Below are 23896 nucleotides of genomic sequence, written 5' to 3' on the forward strand. Positions count from 1 at the left end.
AGTGACAGCAGAGCATTAAACCAAGCATGCAGCCCTCCTGAACACAGGCCCTGTGTGAGGTGGTAGGTGCTGGAGACAGGACCTGAAGCAGGTCACACATCCATGAAACCAGGCCAGCACATCATAATCTCCATTTCAGAAAGTTGCATAGGCAATTTATATAAAGAATGAATGAATTTCAACCAGCAAGAGTAGAGGCTATTAGGACATTTTTATTAGCAATCCAGGCAAGCCATAATGAGGGCCTGAACTAAGTCTGTACAAGTGGGAGGGGAGAGCTGTTTTATCATCCTAGGTAATATGACTGTTCACCTTTACTATTTAATTTTCTTCATTTTAAGTATATTTGTAATAACCCCCAATTTATGATACCAACACCATAGAGCTTCATGTAATAGAAAGTACCCAATAAGAAAACTTTATGGGATAAGGAAAATCAATTACAAGAACAAGTCAAACGTCGCTGTGATTCTATGTTGAAAATAGCCCCACTGAATTAGAGGGTGTCACTATAAGTAAGTTAAACTTCATAGCAAGGAATATGAGAACACAGGGGCCATTAAGAAGAGTTAAATATAAGAAATATGCTTGCTTTATGTGCAGTGGTTCCTTTCGCGTTCCTTATCTGGCAGGTGCACTCTGATTACTTGCTCACTCTTTACTGAGAAGCCCGCAGTATCAGAACACTGCATTATGCCATGGCCATGGAGGTAGCAAAAGACCATGCTGGAAATCAAAATCCCACTCTCTTCCAAAAAAACTACGGAGACATTCGCCGCCCAGAACAGGGTAAGGGACCTGGAATTCTGCATGGACAGCCACCTCAACGTGCACCTGAGTTTACTGGCTGCAAGGGGGAGGCAACGGAATGAAGCAGTTCCGAGAATAGACATGGGGGATGTTCTGGATTCAGATCCTGTCTCCAGCATATAACAGCTGTGTGACTCTGGGCAAATATACCAGCTGTGTGACTCTGGGCAAATATACCAGCTGTGTGACTCTGGGCAAATATACCAGCTGTGTGACTCTGGGCAAATATACCAGCTGTGTGACTCTGGGCAAGCTATTGAATTTCTCTGAGCCTCAGTTTTCTCATCTTTAATTTGAGAATTATAATAGTACCTATGCAATTTGACTATAAGGATTAAATGAGATAATCTATGTAAAGCACTTAGCACAGTACTGGCACAAATAATAGAAAGAAATCACTTATTATTTACACAAATACAGTGAACCCTTCTGTGAAAAAAATGAGTTAAAAGGTCTTAAGTTTGAGGGCTTTTTAGTGTGTAAGGAGCATTCTGAATTGGGTTGCTGAAGGGTTCTGTGCTGTACAAGATGCTGCGGACATGGCTATGAGCAGCCATAGACTCAGCTAGAGTCAAGGAATCCTCCAGCCAGCATCTCCAAATTCAACCCAGTTGTCTCCATGTCTACAGGCATGTTGGGAGTACTCAGAATTATTTATGGGTGTGCAACAAAATTTCCTGATCCTCAGGATGTGCATGGATCCCCTTCAGGCAGTATCTCCAACTATGGGATTGCTTAAAAGTTTTCCCAGTTGAGATTGGAATGGTGAAGAGGCTTAGTAGGAGGACGTGTGGGGTCTTATATAAATGCCAAGGTGCATCAGACAATCTCTCTTGGCTTTAACAGAATTGTCAGAGATAATCCAAATGGGTACTTTATTTAAGGAACTAGACCTATTTATTCAGAACAATCGATCCAGTGCTTTGTGTAGGCACAACCTCTAAGTCTTGGGTATTTTTTCTGCATCGGAATACAACGAGACAATAGATTTATTTGAAGACAAGGGCAAGTCATCTATTAGAATGTCTTACTTCCAAATAATGAGCACTGAATATATGGCTGTTGTTGTTTGAACAAATCAACATATTTGTCTAAGTCTGGGTTATATTTACGCACCAGCTGGCATTGTGATCGCTATAGAGAAACAGTCTGTAGCCTCAGAGATGTTACAGTCTACATGAGGTAGGAATACACACATGATAACGGGACAAGGGTAATCTCTAACCTTTTTAAGTGCCACATCTACCAAGACCTGCAGAGATCAGAACATGGGCAGTGGAAAACTAAGGGTGGGGCGTAGCAGCAGTCTGCCCAGGTGCAGGCAGTGAGGGGATGCAACAGTAAAACCTACTAAATGTCTATCTGCTTTTTATTGTTGCCATGCTGTAGCAGTTCTAAGCAGTGTCAGTGATAACACACTCCTGCCCTCTAAATCTCCTGTTGGTTGTGGCACACTGTATTCTCCAAAGATAGCTGTAACAGTCTCTAACCCCTTGCATTCTTCAATCTTCCCTATTAAGAGGTGGAATCAAATTTCCCTCCCTCTGAATCTGAGCAGCCTTAGCAATCTGCTTGCAATCAAGAAAATACAGTAGATGTGGCACCATGAGCTCATACGATTGAGCTCATAAGATGCATTTCTGCCTGGTTCACTGGAACACTGGTGCTTGGAGTCTTGTAGGAAGCTGCACTCCGTGGAGCTGCCACACTGTGTGGAAGCCAAGGCACGTGAGAAGACTATGGGTAGGCTGTTGTGTTCTTCACCTCCTCATAGCCCAGGTGCAGTAAGGTGAATGAACAATCCTTCAGATAATTGCAGGTCCTGGCTATCAAGTCACCTTTGAAGTCAGTCTTTGAGTCTTCCCAGTTAAGGTTGGAAACACCATGGAGAAGAGAAAAGATAGCCACATTTTGCCTTTTTCAAATATCTGACCTACAGAGTCTGTGAGCATAGTAAAATGGTTGTTTTATGCTAAGTTTGGGGTGGCTTGTAATGGAGCAATAGTAAACAGAACATTGATATAAGTTGAAATAACTTGCAGTTATTGTTGAGTATTAATAATATATATGTAAGCTTCAAATAAGCATACTTTTGTCACGTAATCTCTAATAAATACTGTATTACACGTGGAAATTAATTCAAGGAATGCCCAGCTATATACATTTGCCCCCTAGCAGACATGAGGACTCAGCCACTCATAATCATCTAGAGAGTAAGCTCATAAAGGTTGGGAATCATTTGTGACTTTTGCTACATTTAGTGTCTCCAGTCCCTGTGGTGGTGCATTTAAACTGTAGATTTGAAAAAAAGAAAAAGGAAAAAAAGACATGATAGCATAGTAATTATAAAAATGAAGAAGGAGAACTTGAGCTATTTCAGTTCTTCCAATCTATGTGACCACCTGGATTTTTTTTTTCATGCCTAAAACTTAAAACAGTAAACTAGTGTGAATGCAAAGTATAGTATTTTTGCTGGGTGTGTTGGCTCATACCTACAATCCCAGATACTCGGAAGGCTGAATGGGAGGACTGCCTGAGCCCAGGAGTTCAGGGCTGCAGTGAGGAATATACAAATAATGAAGCAGCCTGAGAAACAGGGCGATTTTCTCAAAAAAAAAAAAAAAAGAAGTATAGTATTTTTACTGGGTAAGTGCAAATTTTAGTCCATACATAAAATAGCATACTGAATATTTATAGCTTTAAAATTAAAATACATTTATATATTTATATAAATGTAAATATATATTTAAATTACTTATTATATATTCAAAGTAATATATATCATTCTGTCACAAAGACACACGCACATGTATGTTCACTGCACCACTACTCACAATAGGAAAGACATAGAATCAACTGTGGGCTCATAAAAGAAGAAGAAGTTCTGCCTGGTACACTGGAACACTGGTGCTTGAAGTCTAAATTCCCATCAATGATAGACTGGATAAAGAATACGTAGCACATATATACAATGGAATACTATGCAGCTGTAAAAATGAATGAGATTGTGTCCTCTAAACGAACATGGATGTATCTGGCAGTCATTATCCTTAGCAAACTCATGTAGGAACAGAAAACCAAAACCAAATACCACATGTTCTCACGTACAAGTGGGAACTCAGTGATGAGAACACATAGAGAGGAACAGCACACACTGGGGCCTATTGAAGAATGGAGGGTGAGAGGAGAGAGAAGATCAGGAAAAATAACTAATGGGTCCTAGGCTTAACACTTGGGTGATGAAATAATCTGGACAACAAACCCCTATGGCACATGTTTACCTAGATAGCAAACCTGCACATGTACCCCTGAAATTAAAATAAAAGTTAGAAAAATTAAATATATCTTAAAATGTTTAAATTTAACAATGCACATATAGTATATTTTTTAAAATATATTTTACCTATTCTTATCTTAAAACTAAAAAATAAATCAATAAAATAATGATTATTATCACATAATTATTACTGAAAATAATTTTTCCATATAGAGGAAGAGATGCTAAAAGTGATTTGCTTTTGTGTCAAATATGCTAGGTGCACCACTGAAGATGCGCAGATTAATTTTAAATAAAAAGATGAGAAAAAGCCTTAAAAAGGGGGATCAGCCTTAATCTAGGTTGCAAAGGTAAAAAGAAGTTTTTTCTTTTTTTCCACTACTTAGCATCTAACCCCCTTCTTGTGATTGGGAAATTCTCCACACGTATTGTCTCCTGTGTGGGAAGCATATATTGTATCCCACTACCAAAGCTAAACAAAAATCTGAGTGTGGCCTTCCTCAAAGCCTTGGCAGGCTGGCCACTGGCACATGATCCACAGTTAACCAGATGCTCTGCAAACGATGCAAAGAAGCGGGTGAAGTGAAACATCCCCGCCACTGGCAGCCACAGTGGTGGCAGCGCAGGTGGAGGCATGGAGAAGCAGTGGTGCCGGTGATACCAGGGTCCTGCAGTCACAGCCGTGTATCCTCAGCGCACCCTTCCTGTTGTCTGGTCTTGACTGTGGTTCTGGCTGCTTAGGTTCTATCGGTTCCTGCTCATTCCCTGGGCCTCATTTTCAAGCCTCTCCTTTCACCTCATTTTATTTAAATCAACTTGACTCATTTTCTATTATTTATCGTAGAGAACGCTGATGGACACACAAAAAGGTGAATACAGTTTTGATGGGTGGAGGCACTGGAAATGTAGGTTGAGAGAAGAGCACAAAGAGTCTAGTGTAAACGAGTGGACTAGAGTGATCAAAAGTAGTCTAATATGGACTGGGTTCACATGAAGTGACAGAGGGCATTATGTAGTAAGGGAGGGGGTTCAGGTTGGGCATCATGACAAAATGCCATAGGCTGAGTGGCATAAACGACAAAACTTCATTTTCTCACAGATCTAGAGGCTGGAAGTCCCAGATGAGGGTGCTGGCATACTTGAGTACTGGCGTGGGCTCTTTCTGGCTTGCACATGCTGCCCTCTTGCTGTGTCCTCACATGGTGGAGAGAGCTAGGATGCAAGCTCTCTTCTGTCTCTTCTTATAAGGACACAATCCCATCATGGGGGCCTTACCCCTTCATGATCTCATCTAACCCTAATCAGTTCCCAAAGGCTTCATCTCTAAATATTATCACTTAGGGGTTAGGGCTTCAACATATGAATCAAGGGAGGACAAAATTTAGTCCATATCTGGAGGGAAGACAGCTTTTTAGTCAGGTCTAAGAGCGCCTTGTATAGCACACGTAGGAGTGTAACGCTTGAAAGGGCTTTCACTGGGAGGACAGGTTATGGAGAGATTTTATGCAAAGGGAGAAGTGCTGATAACTCATGCTTTAGGGATGTTACTCCAGTGGCAAAGTGCAGAATGGACAGAGATGAGAAAAGAATTATGTTAGGAAACTTATTGGAGATGATCCTGCAATAGTCAAGGCAAACAACACAAAGAAGCTAAACTCAACCAGTAGAATAACATATATGATGAGTCTGGATTTGAGAGATATTTCAAATATTTTAAACCAACAGAATTAATCAGACATCTGGATGTGGGGACGTGGAAGAGGGAGCAGTTGAGAGCGACTCAGAGATTTCAGGCTTGGGTAACTGGAGGGTAGGAATGCCAATAATCAAATCAGAAGACACAAAAGCAGATGGTTGGGAGCAGTGGTAAGATCATGGTTTTGGTTTTGGAAATTCTGAGAGTAAGTGCTGAGACCCTCCAGAGATATGTTCAAGTTAGGCATAAAGTCTGGAGCTGAAGAGAGAGGTTAAGGCCAATGAAGGAGTTGTGGGGTTCACTTGAAAGGCATGGAGGTGGGAATAGATGAGATCACTGTTGGAAGGGATAACAGAGGGAAGAAAAGATCTAGAACAGAAACTCGCTAACTGCTGGTAACAGCTTTCTGACATTGCAATAAAGCACTTAATGAGAAGAAAAGCAAATTTGAAGAATATAATGTTTCCAACATATTAAAAAGAGACAAGCTGAAATAGAGGAAATAATTAAGAGTATCCATGCTATTGAGAAGGCCAGCAAGACAAGGATCTGAAGAGGCTCTTCATAAGATCTGGGGGATGAGGTCTGAGGAGTGGTTTCAGGAGAGTGAGTGTGCATGTGTGTGTGTGTGAGTGTGCGTGTGTGCGTTTGTGGAAGTGGAAGGGGCAAACCCCATGTAACCGGTTTATAAGGTGAGAAAGTATAAAATAGTCTTTCCAGAAATTTCTTTCAAAGATGGGATGGTAGCTTGAATTAATGGAAAATTTTTGTGCGGTTGTGGGTTTTGTTTTTTTGATAGTGGAATTTTTAGCCTGTCCAAGGAGAACATATTTCCCTATGATGTACAGAAGTTAACAGCATAAGTCTCTGTAATAGAAAGATGCCTGATTAATGTATTTGACAGAACAAAGAAAGCAGTAAATACACTGTACATAAAGTACTTAGCACAGTAAGGACACAATAATTATTTTTATACCCCAAATTGCTGTATTATTATAGAGAGATTTCTACTTGTTCTTTGGAGGCTTTTGTTCTCCTTCCAAGAGTTTCTTTAAACGGCATAAACAAACAAACAGCTCAAAGCAGACGGCTTATAAGAAGAAGGTAACCTTTATTGTAATACAACAGAAAAGGTACCAAGAAATCTCCTCGATTTAAATGCATCCTCAATTTAGAAGGAGTTTGATAACTGCAATTACTGTGAGAGAGAGAGAGAGAGAGAGAGAGAGAGAGAAAGTCTCACTCTGTCGCCCAGGCTGGAGTGCAGTGGCACAATCTTGGCTCACTGCAACCTCCGCCTCCTGGGTTCAAGCAATTCTCCAGCCTCAGCCTCCTGAGTAGCTAGAATTACAGACATGCACCACCACGCCTGGCTAATTTTTTTTTCATATTATTAGTAGAGATGGAGTTTTACCCTCAAGTGATCTGCCCGCCTCAGCCTCCCAAAGCTCTAGGTTTACAGGCATGAGCCACTGCACCCGGCCTACAGTGCTATACCTTTTTTCCTACATGTTAAGGCACTTAAAATGTAAATATAGACACAGGGAGGTTCAGAGATGGTACTATATCATGCTGTTAATCTCTGGCTGTGCATTAGCTTGTTAGGTCCTCTCTGCATTAGGACTAGGTGAAAGCAGTGTGGCAGCCGCAGAGGTAAGTTTCTCTCATCTCTATTTCAAGAAATACTGTGTCATTCTGCTGTAAGGAGACCAGTGAGCTGAGTTTCCACCTCTAGTGCATTGGATGGTAAAAACTTCCTGATGATCTGGCTCCTACAAGCATGGAGAAAGTGATAGCTCTATCTGAATGAGGGTGAACGGCCTGAATTGTCTTGGCAAATGGGTAGAAGGAGGAATTAAAAGGCTCCAGGAAGTGGGCATTGCTGGAATGTACACATCACGTGAGAACTGAAGGCCCACCAGATGATTATTAGCCTTGAGGGGTGGACACATCATTCACTGAGGCGTCAGAGTGTACTGGTGAGAGGGACACCAGCATCACTCAGAAGTTCAGTGATGCCTTTCCTCTGCAGGTCAGGGCTGATGGTAGGGGAGGCTGTCACAAAGCTGGGTGCCTTAATATCAATGGGGATTACAGGGTCCCTGAAGAAAGAGAAGCCAGATGCTGGGCTTAACCACCAAAAGTCAGTGGGTTCCAATTGTCACAACAATGCACAAAGTCAGAGTGACAGCCAAAGGGATTTAATACACAGAAAGTTACAGAGGTGGTTTATAGAACATAGCATCCATGAGGGGCAAAACAGACAGGGAGCCACGAGATTACCTAATATATATCATCCTAAGAAAATGGCAATGTATGATCTGAGGGTAGGTACCCCAGGGAAAATCTTCAACCCTTTGCGCAGTTACCAACACTGAATGACTTCATTGCCTGAAGAGGCATCAGGTCCCCAGAGGGAAGGACCCTGAAACACTACAGGAGGTATACATTGTAATGACATCCCCAGTCCTTCTTCAAAAAGACCCACAGCCATTTACTCAGGTTGCCATACACTGGAGAAAAAAAAATATCCAGATATTTTGAGGATGACTGGACACAGGGTCTATGTAGACAATGATACCTGGAGACCTGAATTAGTGTCATCACGGCCCCCTGTTAGAGTAGGGACATATGAGCCTAGGTAATAAATGAGTCCAGGCCAAAGTCTGGCTGAGAGTGGATCTCTTAAGTCTGTGAGCATATCCAGGGGTCATTTTCTCAGTCCATGAGTGCATAAATGGGGATGCACAATACTTCACAAGAGGAGTAACTACTTATTAGGGGAATTCAATTGAAATCTTCTGAAACTCCAAGATAATAAATAAAAACTACTACTGCATTATTGAAGGGAGGATGGTGAAGATTTAATGTCACCTCTTAAGATCTCAATAATGCAGGAGTGCTGGCTTTTCTATTTCCATGTAATTCGCAAGACTGTTCAGATCCTGAAGGATAAGTGTAGACCACTGAATCTTCAACCAACTAATATTAGCCATTGATTTGTTTAATGGGTTCTTTCCAATTACATTCAAAAAAGAGGATGAGGAACAGTTCACATTCACCTGGTACAGGCAATTCCTTACATCATAGTTGATGTCAGGGCTATATTAACCCTCCCACTCTCTGCCATAACTTAGACTAAAGAGATAGAGATAGCTTGGATGTCCCACAGTTTAGATGTCATTGATCATTTATATACAAGACATCATGCTGACAAGATAAACAAGAGGTGGCTAGCACACTGTAGGCCTTGGTAAGACATACGCATTCCAGATTTGGGGAGATAAATCCTACAATATTCAGGGCCTAATGACATCAGTAAAGATTTTAGGGATCCAGTGGTCAGTGGCATGCAAGACATTCCCTCCAAAGTAATTGATAACTACTGCATCTCATACCCCTACCACAAAGAAGGAAGCACAGTACTTTGTAGATCACTTTGAGTTTTGGGAAAAACACATCCCATACCAATAAGTATTGCTCCGCCCCATATACTAAGTGCTATTATCTGAATGTGTGTATCCCCCTCACAAACTTATATGTTGAGATCCTAACTTGCAAACTGATGGTATTAAGAGGTGGGGTGCTTAGGTTTTGAGGGCAGAGCCCAGAAAGCTAGCTCATACTTTCCACCATGTGAGGGCACAATGAGTAGAGACCATGTATGAACCAGAAAGCAGGCCCTTGCCAGACACTAAATGACCAGAGCCTTGATCTTCTACTGTCTAGTCTCCAAAGCTGTGAGAAATGAATTTCTTTTGTTTATATGTTGTACCCAGTTTATGGTATTTTGTTAGAGCTATCTGAATGGACTAAGATACTGGGTGGCATAAAAAGCTGCCAACTTTGAATAGAACTTGAAGCAAGAAAGGGCTCTGCAGCAGCAGGTACAGGCTGTGGGGAAAGCAGCTCTGGTACTTCGGCCATGTGATCCAGCAGATGTTTTAGGGATTGATCTGTCAGTGGTGGGAAAACATATAGTCTGGAGCTTATGGCAGGTTCCAGTGGGGGAATCGCAATGTACGCCGCAGGGGTCCGGGAGTAAGGCCATGTCACCTGCAACAGATAATTGTGTTGTTTGAAAAACAGACTCAAGCATGTTGCTGGGCCTGACATCAAATGACCATAGATTCAGAGTTGCTCATTATAAGTTGTTGTTGTTGTTCTGTTCCACCTTGTCAAAGTGATATTACCTACCATGGAGTTCTACCCAGCTATAAACACTGCCAGTGTTGGTTTTGTTGTTACTTAGTCAATTGTTGCAAATGGAAAAGAAGTTAAAAACACTTAGAAGTTGTCACTTTAAAAAGCAAACTTCTTTAACACCTTAAATGATTTGCAGAGCAGAACATATAAAAGTTATAAAATATGCATTCACTTAAAATTAAAGAACAACTAAAATCCAATAATCAAGACTATTTATATGACTTTTAGTGCTTGAGCTACCTGGTCATCTGGAAAATAAGACATGAGACAGGAATTTCTGGAGCGCACACGTTTTCAACTATCTTCCTAATTCATATTATGCATCATTTAATTAAAATCAACTAGCAAGTTTCCTTCACCTACTGTGCATGAAGCACTGCACTCTGAGGACAACTCAAAATTAGGCTGCCTTCTCTTCAATGGGAGTACATTCCAGGAGGTAGTATGATGTAAAAGACTAAATATCGACTTTGGAGCCACAGTGGCCTGGGTCACATTCCTGGTTGTAAAACATACCAGCTGAATAACCCTGGACAAGTTAACTAGCTTCTCGTAGTCTCAATTTTGTTACCTGTAAAATAAAGACAGTCGTACTTTCATTTCGGCCACTCTAAACAATTAGCCATATAAAGAGGTAAGGTAAAGTAACTAGTACAATAGTAGGCCGATAGTCACTTTTCAATAAATGGTAACTGGGACATGGGTTTGAAGTAAAACAGCAGAACAATTGGCCCATGAACTTGGCCACATTTAGCCATAGTGTAAGTAAGCTGGTGATGGTTCAGAAACTCTGAGGTGTACACTATAGTACTGGTTCTAGGTCTAGATCTGATTTGTTTATTCCTGTGCTTTAGGAGAAAGTGCTTAGAGATTCCCTAGCAGCTCCAATTTGTACTCACCCTGCCATGGCTCAGGCTTGGCAGCTCACAGAGTCCTAGCTTACTCCATCCCTCAGAAACTATGACTTTCATTTCATTTTATCTGGTCCTGGTCGCATCAGTATAAGGGCTCCCAGTCTTAAGGAAACCAGCTAAATCCAAATCCAAATCCAAATCCTGAGATTCTGTCTAGGGATTTTGATTTTACGCCCGAGATTCTGTGCTGATCTTCTTAAAAGCTTTCCTTTGCCTTTAGTTTCTTTCAATTTTAATTCCCTCTTTACTCTCTACCAGACCATTTTTAAGCTCCTGAAGGAGTTTATATCGGTATGTAGAGACTTTATGCATTCTAGGTATTCAATATATATTTATGGAATTGAATCAAACACAACCATTCTGAAGCACTGCTTCTGTAATGTCATTTCTCACTTCCACATTGCTTATTAATTCAAATCATAAAGCCTCAGATTGGTTTACCAAGTCTTCCTGATTCATTCACCCTTGCTAATCCTTAAATCCCGCAGTTCCAAATATACGTCCCTGTGCTGATGTTCCCCCTTACCTGTTTCTGATTGTTTCAGTGTTTCTTGTTTTTTGCCTTTGCTCCTGCTATTGCCTTTCCCTGGGACACTTCTTCTCCCCCTATCCAAATAATGTCCATCTTCAAGACTCACCCGAAGTACCACTCACCTCTGAAGCACTTCCCGTGATGCTTGCCAGCAGGACCTCATCACTCCTGGACACTGGGTGGGACTCGTCATTACCAGATACTCTAACAATCATATTCCATAGAGAACTTTATTATACCCACTCCTCAGGGCAGACTAATCCAGCATTACAGTAAGCACAGTACCTAGGGCTCATGACACTTTGAAGCACCCGTGAAAATATCATAACTTTTTTTAGAAGCAGAAGGTAAATGTGTATTTTTAGGTTAAAGACAATATTTACTGTATAGCATGTATATATTATTTTCATAGAAATACACTTGTAAAATATCATTTTTAATTTTATTTATTGTGGAAGGGGCCCATGAAGGCAAAAGTACCTAGGGTCCATGGAAGTCATAATACAGCCCTATTTTATATTGTCCTATAATAGAAAGTCCTCTTTTCTTAATTAGAATGTTCAAGATGCTATCAGCAGTACCCAAGCTGACGTTTGCTAACATCTAAGAAACCCCAGACACATAAATATAATTCTGTGGCATATTTTTCAATATTTCAAAGAGCCTAATCAAATAGTATATTTACCCATAATAAGACCACATGCATTAACTAAAACGTCAATGTTCTTTGCTTTTGGCTGGGAGTACACTAAGTCATTTGGCAACACTGGTGATCTCGTGCTGGTTAGTGGTTGTTGAAGACATGGGAATTTCTGTGATGTGACTGAAGAACCAGAAAACCATTATAAAGCCACACGTCACTCACAGAATACCCAAATATAAGTGCCTTTTACAGAAGCAAAGTAAAATTAAGGTAAGGATGCAGAGGATCCCTGGGTCTTTAGTCATTTACTTAACTGTTTATCATCATCTAAGCCATTTTAATAGTTTTATGTGTGTAATTGCAAAACAGCATTATTACATTTTATGATTATGAGCAATTATGTAATACCTGGGCCTAAGATAGAATGGGAAAGTATTTTAAAGATTTAAAAACTGTTTTAAAGATTTTAAAACATGCAGTTCATGGAGGAGTGTGGGGAAAGGGAGACAGGGTTAATACTGAAAGGGGTCCATGGCAGTGAAAATAGTGGAACCCAGTGGATACTTCATGAATGTCTTTTGTACTGTCCCCAACTACATCAATAACACTTAGCTGAAGGCTAATAGGTGAAACATCAATCAACTAATAATAGTGGTCATGGCACCAGTAGTCATAGCAATAGTATAGCAATCACATTATGAGTGCATGCTCAGTAAATATTTTTAATGCATTACATAGTAAACGCTTCATCAAATTTGCTTGTTTGAAATTTAGAGCATAGAGACCTTATCCATTTCAGCATTACATTATTCCTAAGCAGGGAGCTTTAGAGGAATGGCTTTCTGATTGCAGCCAGATCTCTTTTGCCAGTGAAAAGAAGCACATGATGGCAGCCCGGAGCTTTTCATTTGGCTCACCCTATTGTTTCTCCTCCAAACACAATCACTGACCAGTCTCATGAAATCACCTGCTACAAGTAAACTGACATGCACTCCTTGAATTCTTATACCTCCGAGTGAGGGCTTGCTCATGTTCTTGTACAGAATTAGGTAATAAGTCTCAAAAGAAGAGGGGGGCAAATAGACACTAGTGGGTTGTGTTTATTTAACCCTTGTCTCAGCAGCCTGTGAGCAGTGGTTGTTGGTGCATGGGACTTTGTGAGCTTATTATAAAAGATGACTGTGTGGGACGTGAGAGTGGGATAATGCCAACGACTGGCCACCAATGGGGAGGGGGAGAGAGGGAATGATATTTTAGAGTTTCCACCAGTATTCTGGGAAAAGACTGGGATAAATTGTTTAATGCCACAAATTCTTCCCATCCCAGTATATCCTCCTCATTACAATATGACTTTGCTGCACCTCCCATCTCTAGGTGGAATCTATTTCTCTACTCTCAACAATCTGGGCTGGCCCTGTGATTTATCTGGACAATAAAATACAGTGACAGAGATGTGTAACAAGCTTAGGAACCTAAGTCTCAAGGTACCCTGCAGCTTGGGACATTACCATATTGGAAGGCAGCTCTGAGATGCCATCAGGGAAGATGACCCTTGTGAGAAAGACCTCTTGAGAAGGAGAGAGGCCCAGCTATTTGTGCTGTCTTGGCTGAGCCCAAACCCCAGATCTCTGAATTAGCTGAATGTGTCCCATGAAAGAAGCAAGGATTGACTAGCAGGAAAACCGCAAGTCAACCCTACATACCCTGACAATAACAGATTGTTGTTGTTTTAAGGTCTAGGGGGGTTTATAATGCAGCAACACATAGCAGAAACAGAGGCCAATACATATAACTGACCCTTTTTTCTTGACATTTTCAAAAATCTAAGGTCAGAATTGGAAGTGACCCAAGGAGGTCATTTCATGTCTGCCTATTTCAAAAATTTATGAGGTTAACTGGAAATTCACCAAACATAATTTTTCATTCTCAACCTTGATGTTCATTTTCTTTTAATTGAAAAAAAAAAGCTGTAACCATTTATATGAAAAGAAGTACCACAAAGGTAAATTTAAACATTTTAATGTCACTGAACACTGAATTGTAAATTTGATGACTGAGGGTTAAATAACTCTCACAATTTTTTTTTTCCTGGAGAACCAACAGTACTTACAAAAATAGGAATAGAGCTTATTATTATTATTACTATTCCTGAAAGTTCTCAGTAAAGCAAAATAAACCTCCATGATCAACTTAGCCCCAAAACCTTAATTAAAGTCAGATGTTAAGGGAGAGTTCAAATTCCTTAGTTTTATTTCCGAATCCACATAAAGAGGCATCAGAAACATATTTCTCAGTTATTATTTACATACTCCATAACAGGGCTCATTGATTTTTATTTATGCATTTATGTATGTTTATAGCACCAACACCAAATTAAATAAATATGCCTTGAACTAAATACAGCCATAAGGCCGTTTCCACAGAGGATACTGAATATATGGCTGTTTTCTACTATTTACTACCCATCAATATTCTGGCAAGCATTTCATGAGACTGCATTAGTTTGAAACACCCCAACATTCCTACGATCAAGTTTTCCCAAGGTGCCTCTAGTGAAAGTGGGAAAACAGATATTTGTATGTAAGTTCAAATACAACAGCAAAACCTGCCTATAAGGCTGACATGTGCAGCAGGAGTTATATTCAGAGTTGCCATAGCAGCCACCCACACTTACACACACACAAAGGGGTGGTGGGATAAGACAGAGAAACAGCAGAGGACAGAATCTATTGTTAAAAAGACAGAAGTACCCATCAATGTAATTACAAGCAGGAATCCTAGTTTGTAGTCTGAACCAGTGTTTAACGGTAGAAGATTTCCCAGTGCTGGAGTGTCTATTAAGGGATTTTGCTCTAAATGAATCTACCATCTGCACCCTTGGCCTTACAGTTTACTGGACGCTGGTATTATGCAGGAAAGAATTCAGCTGCAGATACACACACTAGAGCTAAAATAATCTAATGTTTCCTTCTCTGGAACATTCAGAAACGTCACCAGAAAAATTTGTGGTTCTATGGGTCTGAGAAAGTTACTTTACTTTTTGAGTCTCTTCATTTATAAAATAGGTAAAATAATATCACATACTTTAAGAAAATGTTACGAGAATTCAATAAAGTATCACAAATAATCAATTATTAAATAAATAATAATTATGATAAATAACTTTAAAAATACAAAGGAATTAGTAAAGTATTAACTAAGTAAAAGTGAAGCAATTGGTGCCTGACACATGGTAAATATTCAACAAATGTTTGCTATGATAATTATTATCATTAATATTTCCAATTTTTATTACAGAACAGTATGATTTATAATTCAGAAGTTTATAAAACAAATGCATGCTGCTGGCAAGTAGACTGTAGCAAGACAAGATGTTAAGATTTTTCTAGTGCATAAACAATAATACTTTCTCCTGTAGCAATGCCTTTGAAACACTACTTTGCCAGAATACAAAGGCCAAGTATATTATTAGAGCAGCACAATCAACACCACTGGCAAACATTGGTTACACAGCAAAATCTAACATGTACTGTGTTTTAAATCTTTATTTATTTATTTTTTTAGAGACAGAGTCTTCCTTTGTTACCCAGGCTGAAATGTAGTTGAGTGATCATAGCTCACTGTAACCTCAAGCTCCTGGACTCAAAAGATTCTCCCGTCTTGGCCTCTCATGTAGCTGGGACTACAGGCATGCGGCACCACACCTGGCTGAGGTTTTGCTTTGTTTTTCTTTTCCCTCTCTCTCTGTTTTTGTAAAGATGGGGTCTCCTAGGTTGCCTAGGCTGGTCTCAAATTCCAAAGTGATCTTTCTGCCCTGTGGTCTCCCACAGTGCTAGTATTACAGGTATGAGCCACCACGTCCCATCTGAATCTAATATCTATTAGTATTAAAATATTTGTATAAGAATATTTGGGGTCAGAGAGTATTCTCGAATTTGTCTCCCATCATTGACTTGGCCATGTATTTATCACAGATATATCTGCAATTCACACCCAGATACAAACATAAACATCAAATTCAGATGTGATGGCAATGAGTGAAAAGGATTTTGTGACTTCTGATTCACTCAAGCTTCAATCCCTGTTTTAAGGCTGAGGGCTTCATATTCTAGTAGAGGTGAAACATAGAGTCAAGCAATTTCTTTAATAGGAAAGAATATGCATGGGTTACCATACTTCATATCAGGCCCAGAGGTACCTTAGAATGTGCAAGAAAAAGCAAGGCTAATGGGCTAAAGGAAACAGGGGAAATTAGAATAACAGACCTTGGGGGCACAGTGGGATGGCAAGGAGAGAGTTGTAACGGACAAACTTTAGAAAAGTTAGGAAGTGGTAGAAGAGAAAATAAATAGGATAGGATTAAGGAAAGAATCCTTGACTCCATAAAAAGTTTCAGGATGGGAGTTTTAAAATGTCCAGGCAGTGAGGGACAGAATTAACTTGGCTTAAAAACTTTAAAAATGTTAAAATGTATAATCTATGGTTCTAAAGTTATCCTGTCATTCTAAATGTTATGCATAACGTTACATTTCTCTTCCTAAATTGTCCTTCTATTTAGTAATCTTTATTTGAATCTCAAGTAGCGATGTCACATGGTATTCCATATATTCTCTCTGCCTTTAGAAATAACAAGATTGTATGGAAAACATTTCCATTATCAAATAGCTCTCTGAGCGAAGAAAAATAATTCCAAGTTTTTCCAAATCATTAGAAATAATCAAATTTGGTTTCAAATTGGTCCTGAGACTTTACAGATCTCTAGTTAATGAGCTGAAATTGGAAGGAAGTAGATTTAGCACCACTGGGAAGGAGAACCCCAGAAGACATTTAAATTCTCTGGTCTGGCCGGGTGCAGCAGCTAACGCCTGTAATCCCAGCACTTTGGGAGGCCAACGTGGGTGGATCACTTGAGGTCTAAAGTTTGAGACCATCCTGGATAACACAGTGAAACCCCGTCTCTACTAAAAATACAAAAATTAGCCAGGCGCAGTGGCGGGCGCCTGTAGTCCCAGCTACTCGGGAGGCTGAGGCAGGAGAATGGCGTGAACCCGGGAGGCGGAGCTTGCAGTGAGCGGAGATCGCGCCACTGCACTCCAGCTTGGGCAACAGAGCGAGACTCTGGCAAAAAAAAAAAAAAAAAAAAAAATTCTGATCTTATAGAGGTTTGTGGAAAAGCCTACAGGGAACACTTTTGGAGTCCACCTCCTGAGCTGCAAGGCACATCCTTGTGAGGAGGGAGAGGTTGATAGTACCATTGCTGGGGACAAGAGCTGCCTGCCAAGGCTGCCTTTCTTTCTCCTTCTGTATATGGGTAATGCACTCACTCACTTCTAACTAAAGGTCCTAGGATAGCTGCATGGGGGCCTGGCTCTTGCCACAAAGATGATGGCCAATACTTAAGATTAAAGGAAAAAAATAGAATTTCTAAGGACTCTTTGGTTAGTTCTATGAGAAAACATTAAATGCTAATTGAGATAGGATGATGATACAGTTGCCAGTAACAATAGTGCTTTCTAGAAAAAAAAAGGGGGCCCTTTCACCCCCAGCAGGGACTATGAGAGCTTGGATAGGCAGCTAAGAGGCCTAGGTAGTTCTCTTAATCATGCTATTACAAGTTCATGGGGAATGCTACAGAACAAATTTGTTTCCACTAAGTCCTATTTAATATAAAGACAAACATATTCTCAAATAGAAATGCTAATGGCTACATTTTTTAATACAACCAACTACCCACACATAATCTCATGAGAGACAACTGTCTTAATTTTGTTCAGAATACCAACAGCTATTATTAAAAATAGATTAAATGGCCTACAGAAAGATATGAATGTGCTTTAAGTGACTTTCATTATGGCAGGGAAAAAGAATTTCTACACTAGAAAAATTAACAGTAATACAGACTAAGACAACAAATGTATAATCCTTACTTACGGTCAGATACATAGCTGCATAGACACTGAGAGCTGCTTCTTTGGATGGAAAGGTTTTCCGTGCTCTCATGATGAGATCTGGGTTGCCAGTACAGGCCTCTTCCCCACTGATGAACTGTGTATACTGTTGACATCCAAGTGCTGTATAATTGGGCTTACACAGGGCAAGGAAATGTGGGGCCAGATTTCCTGTGACTACTTGTCCAGCATTTACAAAGATATCTGTAGCAAACAGTCCAAATGTATAAATTCCTGGGGAAGAAAACAAATAATTTTAACTTCTTGCTTTGTGTGTGTGTGTGTGTGAGTGTGTGTGTGTGAATTTCAGTTTATAATAAACCAAAATGGAAATATCTTAGAAACTATAAATATTCTGTACGTATACATAGTTCCTTTCATTTCATTCCTCTCCAGTTCTTTCCTTGGCTTTCTGGAGTGGTGAAAGTGGTAATTGCGCTACTACTACATGGTTTTTGTGGATGGCAGGTTTATAAGACATAAGATAAAATAAGAACATGTATTCTCAGAGTCTGAGTAATGCAATTGTTTCATGGAGTCATGTGTTCCTTGAGAGGGTATAGTCTATCATGCTCTACTAATGTCAGCAATTTTATTTTTTCCCCTATTTTTGAATTTTTTTTTAATCGCACTAACATAAAGCAAAGCAGTTGTCTCTTTGATTATGCTCTTACTCCCATTGAGACTGATGTTAACGCTGCTGGAGGTGCCAATTAGCAGTAAATCCAGCGCCATCGGTTTTCATTTAAATATGGAAAATCTTAAGTAAAGCAGAATGCTTTCAGAGCAGTCTCTACATTGCCTTCAGAAACACATTTTGTTAAAGTCATAGAACAGCTAGTAATTTATTTCTACCTTATCTTTTATGGATTGACTTTCAACTGATCCAATGTGGGCTATTTAGTAAATAAGGCAATCAAAATTATAGGCTATTAATTATTTTTACAGTTTTAAAATTTATTTACTTTGGTTATCTGAAGGTATAGAACTAAGTGTGTAGATATTTTTTCCTCCTTTGCTAAGGAACTTCCCAATTTACTTGAATACTAAAAACATTTTCTAAATTCAAAGTCATTGGTCATTATTGTTAAAACTTATTTTTCTATTATACAGGCAAAACAATTTTTGGCATTAATTTAAATTAAACTTACAGCTACAATCTTTAAGCCTGTGGTACCAATGAAAAGAAATTCATCCTTTTATAATTTTGGGAATAAAATCCAACAGGACCTTTTAAAACTATCCCAAATTAATACTTCTAAAAGTATTGATTTATTAAAATGTCATATACTTATGTTATAATAATTAGATGTTTTTCTTTTTAGTCATATATTTCTGGATTGTTTGTTTCCCAAGCCTTTTCATCATTATTAGCTGTTGTATAGTATATCACCATAAAAGTTGTACTAGATCAAATAATTTTCCAGTATTAGATGGATAGCTGTTCTTTTAAATTTTTAAAATATTATATAAGATTACAAAAGGTTTACATACAAAAACCCCCACACAGCAAAACTCTATGTATATACAAATGGAAATGAAACAAAGATATTAGTTCTCTCTTTATCTAAAAATTCTAAAAGAAAACAATAAGAAGCCCTTTTTTTAACATCTCACCAGCCTTCTATGAATCATACAAAGTAAAGGTTATCAAAATCAGAAATTTGAGAGAGGCAGAGAAATTAAAGAGAACCGAGCTCAACAAAACTTCTCCTTCCAAAATCTCATGGCCAAACATGGGAACCTAAATTACAAGTCTTCATTTGTACACATTTGAAATCTAGGCTGTTTGGTGCAATGGGTTTTCCTGTTGGTAACAGAAATATTTGATAAGAATGTGGAAATGTCTCTTGACACTCTAAAGTTCCCAAATATGTTTTCGAATTAAAATGTCAGTGCACCAGGCCCAAGGCTAATACTGTAGTTGACTATAAAGACAATTATTAAAGTGAGATCCTTTGAGTGTATCTACTCCACTGACCTAAAGAATAAAGTCACTACACAGAATGATGTACTATTATACAGAGAGGCTTTGCTTACATGCTTCCACTTTATTATAGCTAGAAACATCCAAATCATAAGGGAACAAGAAACAAATAAGGCTTTCGTATTTTATAAAATCACATAATAAGAAGCATGCAGAGACTTAAAAGCATACTGTAAGCCAAATATTCTTTAGAAATATGTGTGCAAATGCAGAAAAATATTTTACTTAAATAGGCACAATGTAATTTGCTTAACAGTATTTAGGAAAGCAGCGATTTCTTTAAATACTTTTAATTCTGAGATATTGTTGTATATTGCTTTTTTAAAAAATTAAATGACTTATACAAAAAGAAATTAGTCAAGAACACAGTATTGATACATGTGAAGAAAATAACTTTTAGGGTTTCATATAAAAGTTGTCCCTCTAACGGGATAAATGAGGGCTTTGGAGATACAAAACTTGATGTCAGTAAAAATAACAGTCTCGGATATGAAGGCCTTTCATCTTCAGAGAGATCCAAAAGCCTGATGACATTTGGCTAGTCTTTAATGGGTTTATAGATAGATTAGGTGATCTATGCATAATATCTTCAAAGTCTTCATCTTGATCCCTTCAATATGAGAACTATGTTGAAGAGTTCCCTTCAGTATGAGAACTATGTTAAAGAGTTGCATTACCTTCAGTGCATCTCTTAATACTAATAAAAAATTATCTTAAATGGCATTTAGTAGATACAGATATACTTATTTTTATCTGACAAATCCAGGAAACAATTATTTATATTACATGGTATTGTGTCAGTTAAAAAAAATGTGTCTAGGCTAAGTTCCTACTGAATTAAAATGGTTTTCAATAATTCATACATGTATATATTTATTATTGCTAGTATTTCAGATTAAAAGTTAAATTATTAGTGAATCTTGTCCTCTACTAAAATCCTCAATACGTTTTTGTTTATATAAAAATCAACCTAGAAGTAGCACATGGAGTGCTACATTTCTTCTATTTGCCAAGTTATTTTTCCATCCTTTGTGATGTTCAACAACCCACCTGGATTATCACCACCCTCCCACTAAGTACGGTCCAAAGATTTTCATAAACACAGTAATCATGTAATTTTTGGTTCTTAAAGAATATTAAACATCCAAAGGTGGTGTTCTTTTTGCCTTAAAGGAATGTGGAAATGACACCCTAAAGTGGGATCTTGCTATATTACAGAGAAAGTAGTATGCAATGTTTATTTTAAAAATTTTTCGTTTATTTTTTATTTCAGTAGATTTTAGGGGAACAGGTGGTGTTTGGTTACATGAGTAAGTTCTTTAGTGGTGATGTCTGAGATTTTGATACAACCATCACCCAAGCAGTGTGTAATGTTTACTTTTAAAAGCAAATTAAAACATTTCAAAGAAAAAAAAATACAATATTTGCAAACAGTTACAATGTGAGTCATTTTTAAGGGTTAGCTTATACACAGACACTGTTTCAGAAATATTGAAAATAATTTAATGAACACATACCAAGAAATCGGACAGTTCGGCGCACCAGCGGGTTTATATAGCAACAGTCTCCAGTTAAAATAGTTTTTTCCTGGTTTTCAAAATCCCTTGTGGCTAGTTGTAGGCAAAAGACAGCAGTTTCTCCAACTATTATCTTGAAAGAAAATAAAAGATTAAGGAATATTAGAGTTTAACCAGTATAAATGTAAAATATTTTTATTTTAAAAAGGTAAAATGGAACTCTTTTGAATGGTAATAATCTCAATGTAAAACGGAGCCATAATCAATTTCCTAGATCCTTTGATTACAGCCTTGTCCCTATGTATGTAAACCATATTTTTCTCATATTGAAAAATTATGAACAAAAATAGACAACAGTTTTTGTTTTCTAAAAGTTTTAATTAAAAAAATAAAACATACAAAAGATATGTAAGGAAGTACTCATTTATTTTTGGTGTGTAATTAAGCTCCATGTTTTATTTTTTTTAATTACTGTCTTATTTAAATTTAACTCTGCTACAGAATTCACAACAGATTCTCCATGCAAATATTTTTTTAAAGCATCAGATATACACATACTAATTTAAAATCATATTAATACTTTTATAAATGAGAAAAAATAAATCTGCACACGTTTGACCTTGAGAGCCTCCTGTTCTGACACATTACTAGGACTTGTGATAATTAATATACTACTTATACTTTAGTATAAATGTTATTTTGATCTTCATTAAAACCATATGAAACTACAAATAGCATCCTACCCTTTTTACAAGTAAAGAAGCACCAAGACTTAGAACACAAGTGAGTTGCCCAAGCGCTGGCAATGGGAACAAAGTTCTGTTACAGATGCTTTGCTCTACTCTGCTGATTTATTAAAGGACCTGGCTATCTTACATTGGTATTTGTACCATTGGTTGTGATTTTTATACATGGTCCTCAAAATCACCCAGTAAGGTATTACAGCAAGTATTATTATTCCATTTCACAAAAGAGGAAATGGAGATTTAGGGAGGTTAAATAATGTGTTCCTTTTAAGGCCAGTCAGAAGCCAAGCAGAAATTTCTGACTCTGTTTAATACTATGAACAACAGCATGAGAAATAAGATTAAGAGAAAAAGAAACTGGAGCTAACAGTGTGTCTACTAATTTGTCATTGTGAAGTTTGCTTTTATTATGTCTTGTCAAGCTTAATTAACAGGTTATACAGGGAGTCCCTGACATTCCCTGGGGAAATGCTTTTGGGGTCTCTATGAAAAGTAATATCTATGATTACAAGATATTCAAAATAGAAAGAGTGAGGTAGAGAAGGAGGTTACAGGAGAGTAGGTGTTTGACCTACTTTTACCCCAGTGTGAACAGAAGATTATGAGACATCTCTTCGTTTTCATCCTTCTTTCTACCCCCTTTTCCTCTTTTCTTACTATACTTCTTTTTCCCAGTAGCCCAGGGTTCAATGTTAAATCAGAAGACGTTGAGTGGAATTAATTAGAAGAGACTAGTTCTTGCCTATTTGGTGAGACTGGATAGAGTTGGATGAGATAAGAACTTCCAACTTCCTCCTGAATTTTAACTCTGGCATTGGTGAAGTAGAGCAGATGTGTGATGAAACAGTTCATCCAGCCAAAGGATGCAAAAGAATTGTTTTTCATGAGTATCTGGAGAATCTGACAAGTAGATGAACTGTGTGTTTAATACCTTATCTCTCTTTCCGAATAACTTTTTTCTCATGTCCTACCTCCTCTTCATTGCACCTTGAAAGAAATTACCATGATGATGTTTTCTGAGTTTTCAGATTCAACTTCTTCTGGGTCTGTTTTACCACAGAATGTTCCAAACTCTAACAATGCATCATCCATTCCACTTCATGAGCTGACCAGCTGTGCACATGATGGCTGTCCTCTCAGCCTCCTATTCTCCACTGCAACTTCCACTGGGTCTCCATCCCCAGGCAGGCCCCACTCCATGGTACACTGAACCCCAACTCAGGCTAACATGCTAAACTCCCTAGAATGTAGGAGATACCCAATCATTCTTATTTAATGCATAAAGGCATCACATTTTCAAGAAACTCTCAGCTTCAATAGATCAGAATGTCCTAGTCTGCTATTAACCTTTTGCCTGACTTCTAATAACCAACTTCTGGCTTGTTCCTATGATGAAGGATCTATCCTGTACCTAGTTCCTAAAACCGGAGCCTGTATATGAAGTCCTTGACTTGACAATTCTTTTTAGTTACCAGGGTCTTAACAGACCAAGAACTGCCTTGTTGGGGCCACCTTTCCCGGGGCTCTCTTCCCAGTAGCTTTCTAATGCTGACCTCTTGCTTGCCTGCGTCTCAGCACATTTCACATTGCTGAATTTCCGATTTGTGTCCTGGGCATTTC

General features: G+C 38.4%; 1 protein-coding gene across 1 annotated transcript in view; it reads right to left on the reverse strand.

Moving 5' to 3' along the window:
* LOC105532226 (lipid phosphate phosphatase-related protein type 5) overlaps positions 1–23368 on the reverse strand; it is a 73482-nt gene extending 50114 nt beyond the window's left edge. The window contains exons 1-3 of the mRNA XM_011970317.1: positions 23279–23368; positions 21531–21663; positions 18010–18260 (exon numbers count right to left, since the gene is read on the reverse strand). Coding sequence (XP_011825707.1) covers positions 18010–18260; positions 21531–21663; positions 23279–23368 — 474 coding nt within the window. The remainder of the gene's footprint in view (positions 1–18009; positions 18261–21530; positions 21664–23278) is intronic.
* Between the last annotated feature and the right edge of the window lie 528 nt (positions 23369–23896).

Source organism: Mandrillus leucophaeus, unplaced genomic scaffold, assembly GCF_000951045.1.
Source record: "Mandrillus leucophaeus isolate KB7577 unplaced genomic scaffold, Mleu.le_1.0 Scaffold940, whole genome shotgun sequence".
NCBI classification, from domain to species: domain Eukaryota; kingdom Metazoa; phylum Chordata; class Mammalia; order Primates; family Cercopithecidae; genus Mandrillus; species Mandrillus leucophaeus.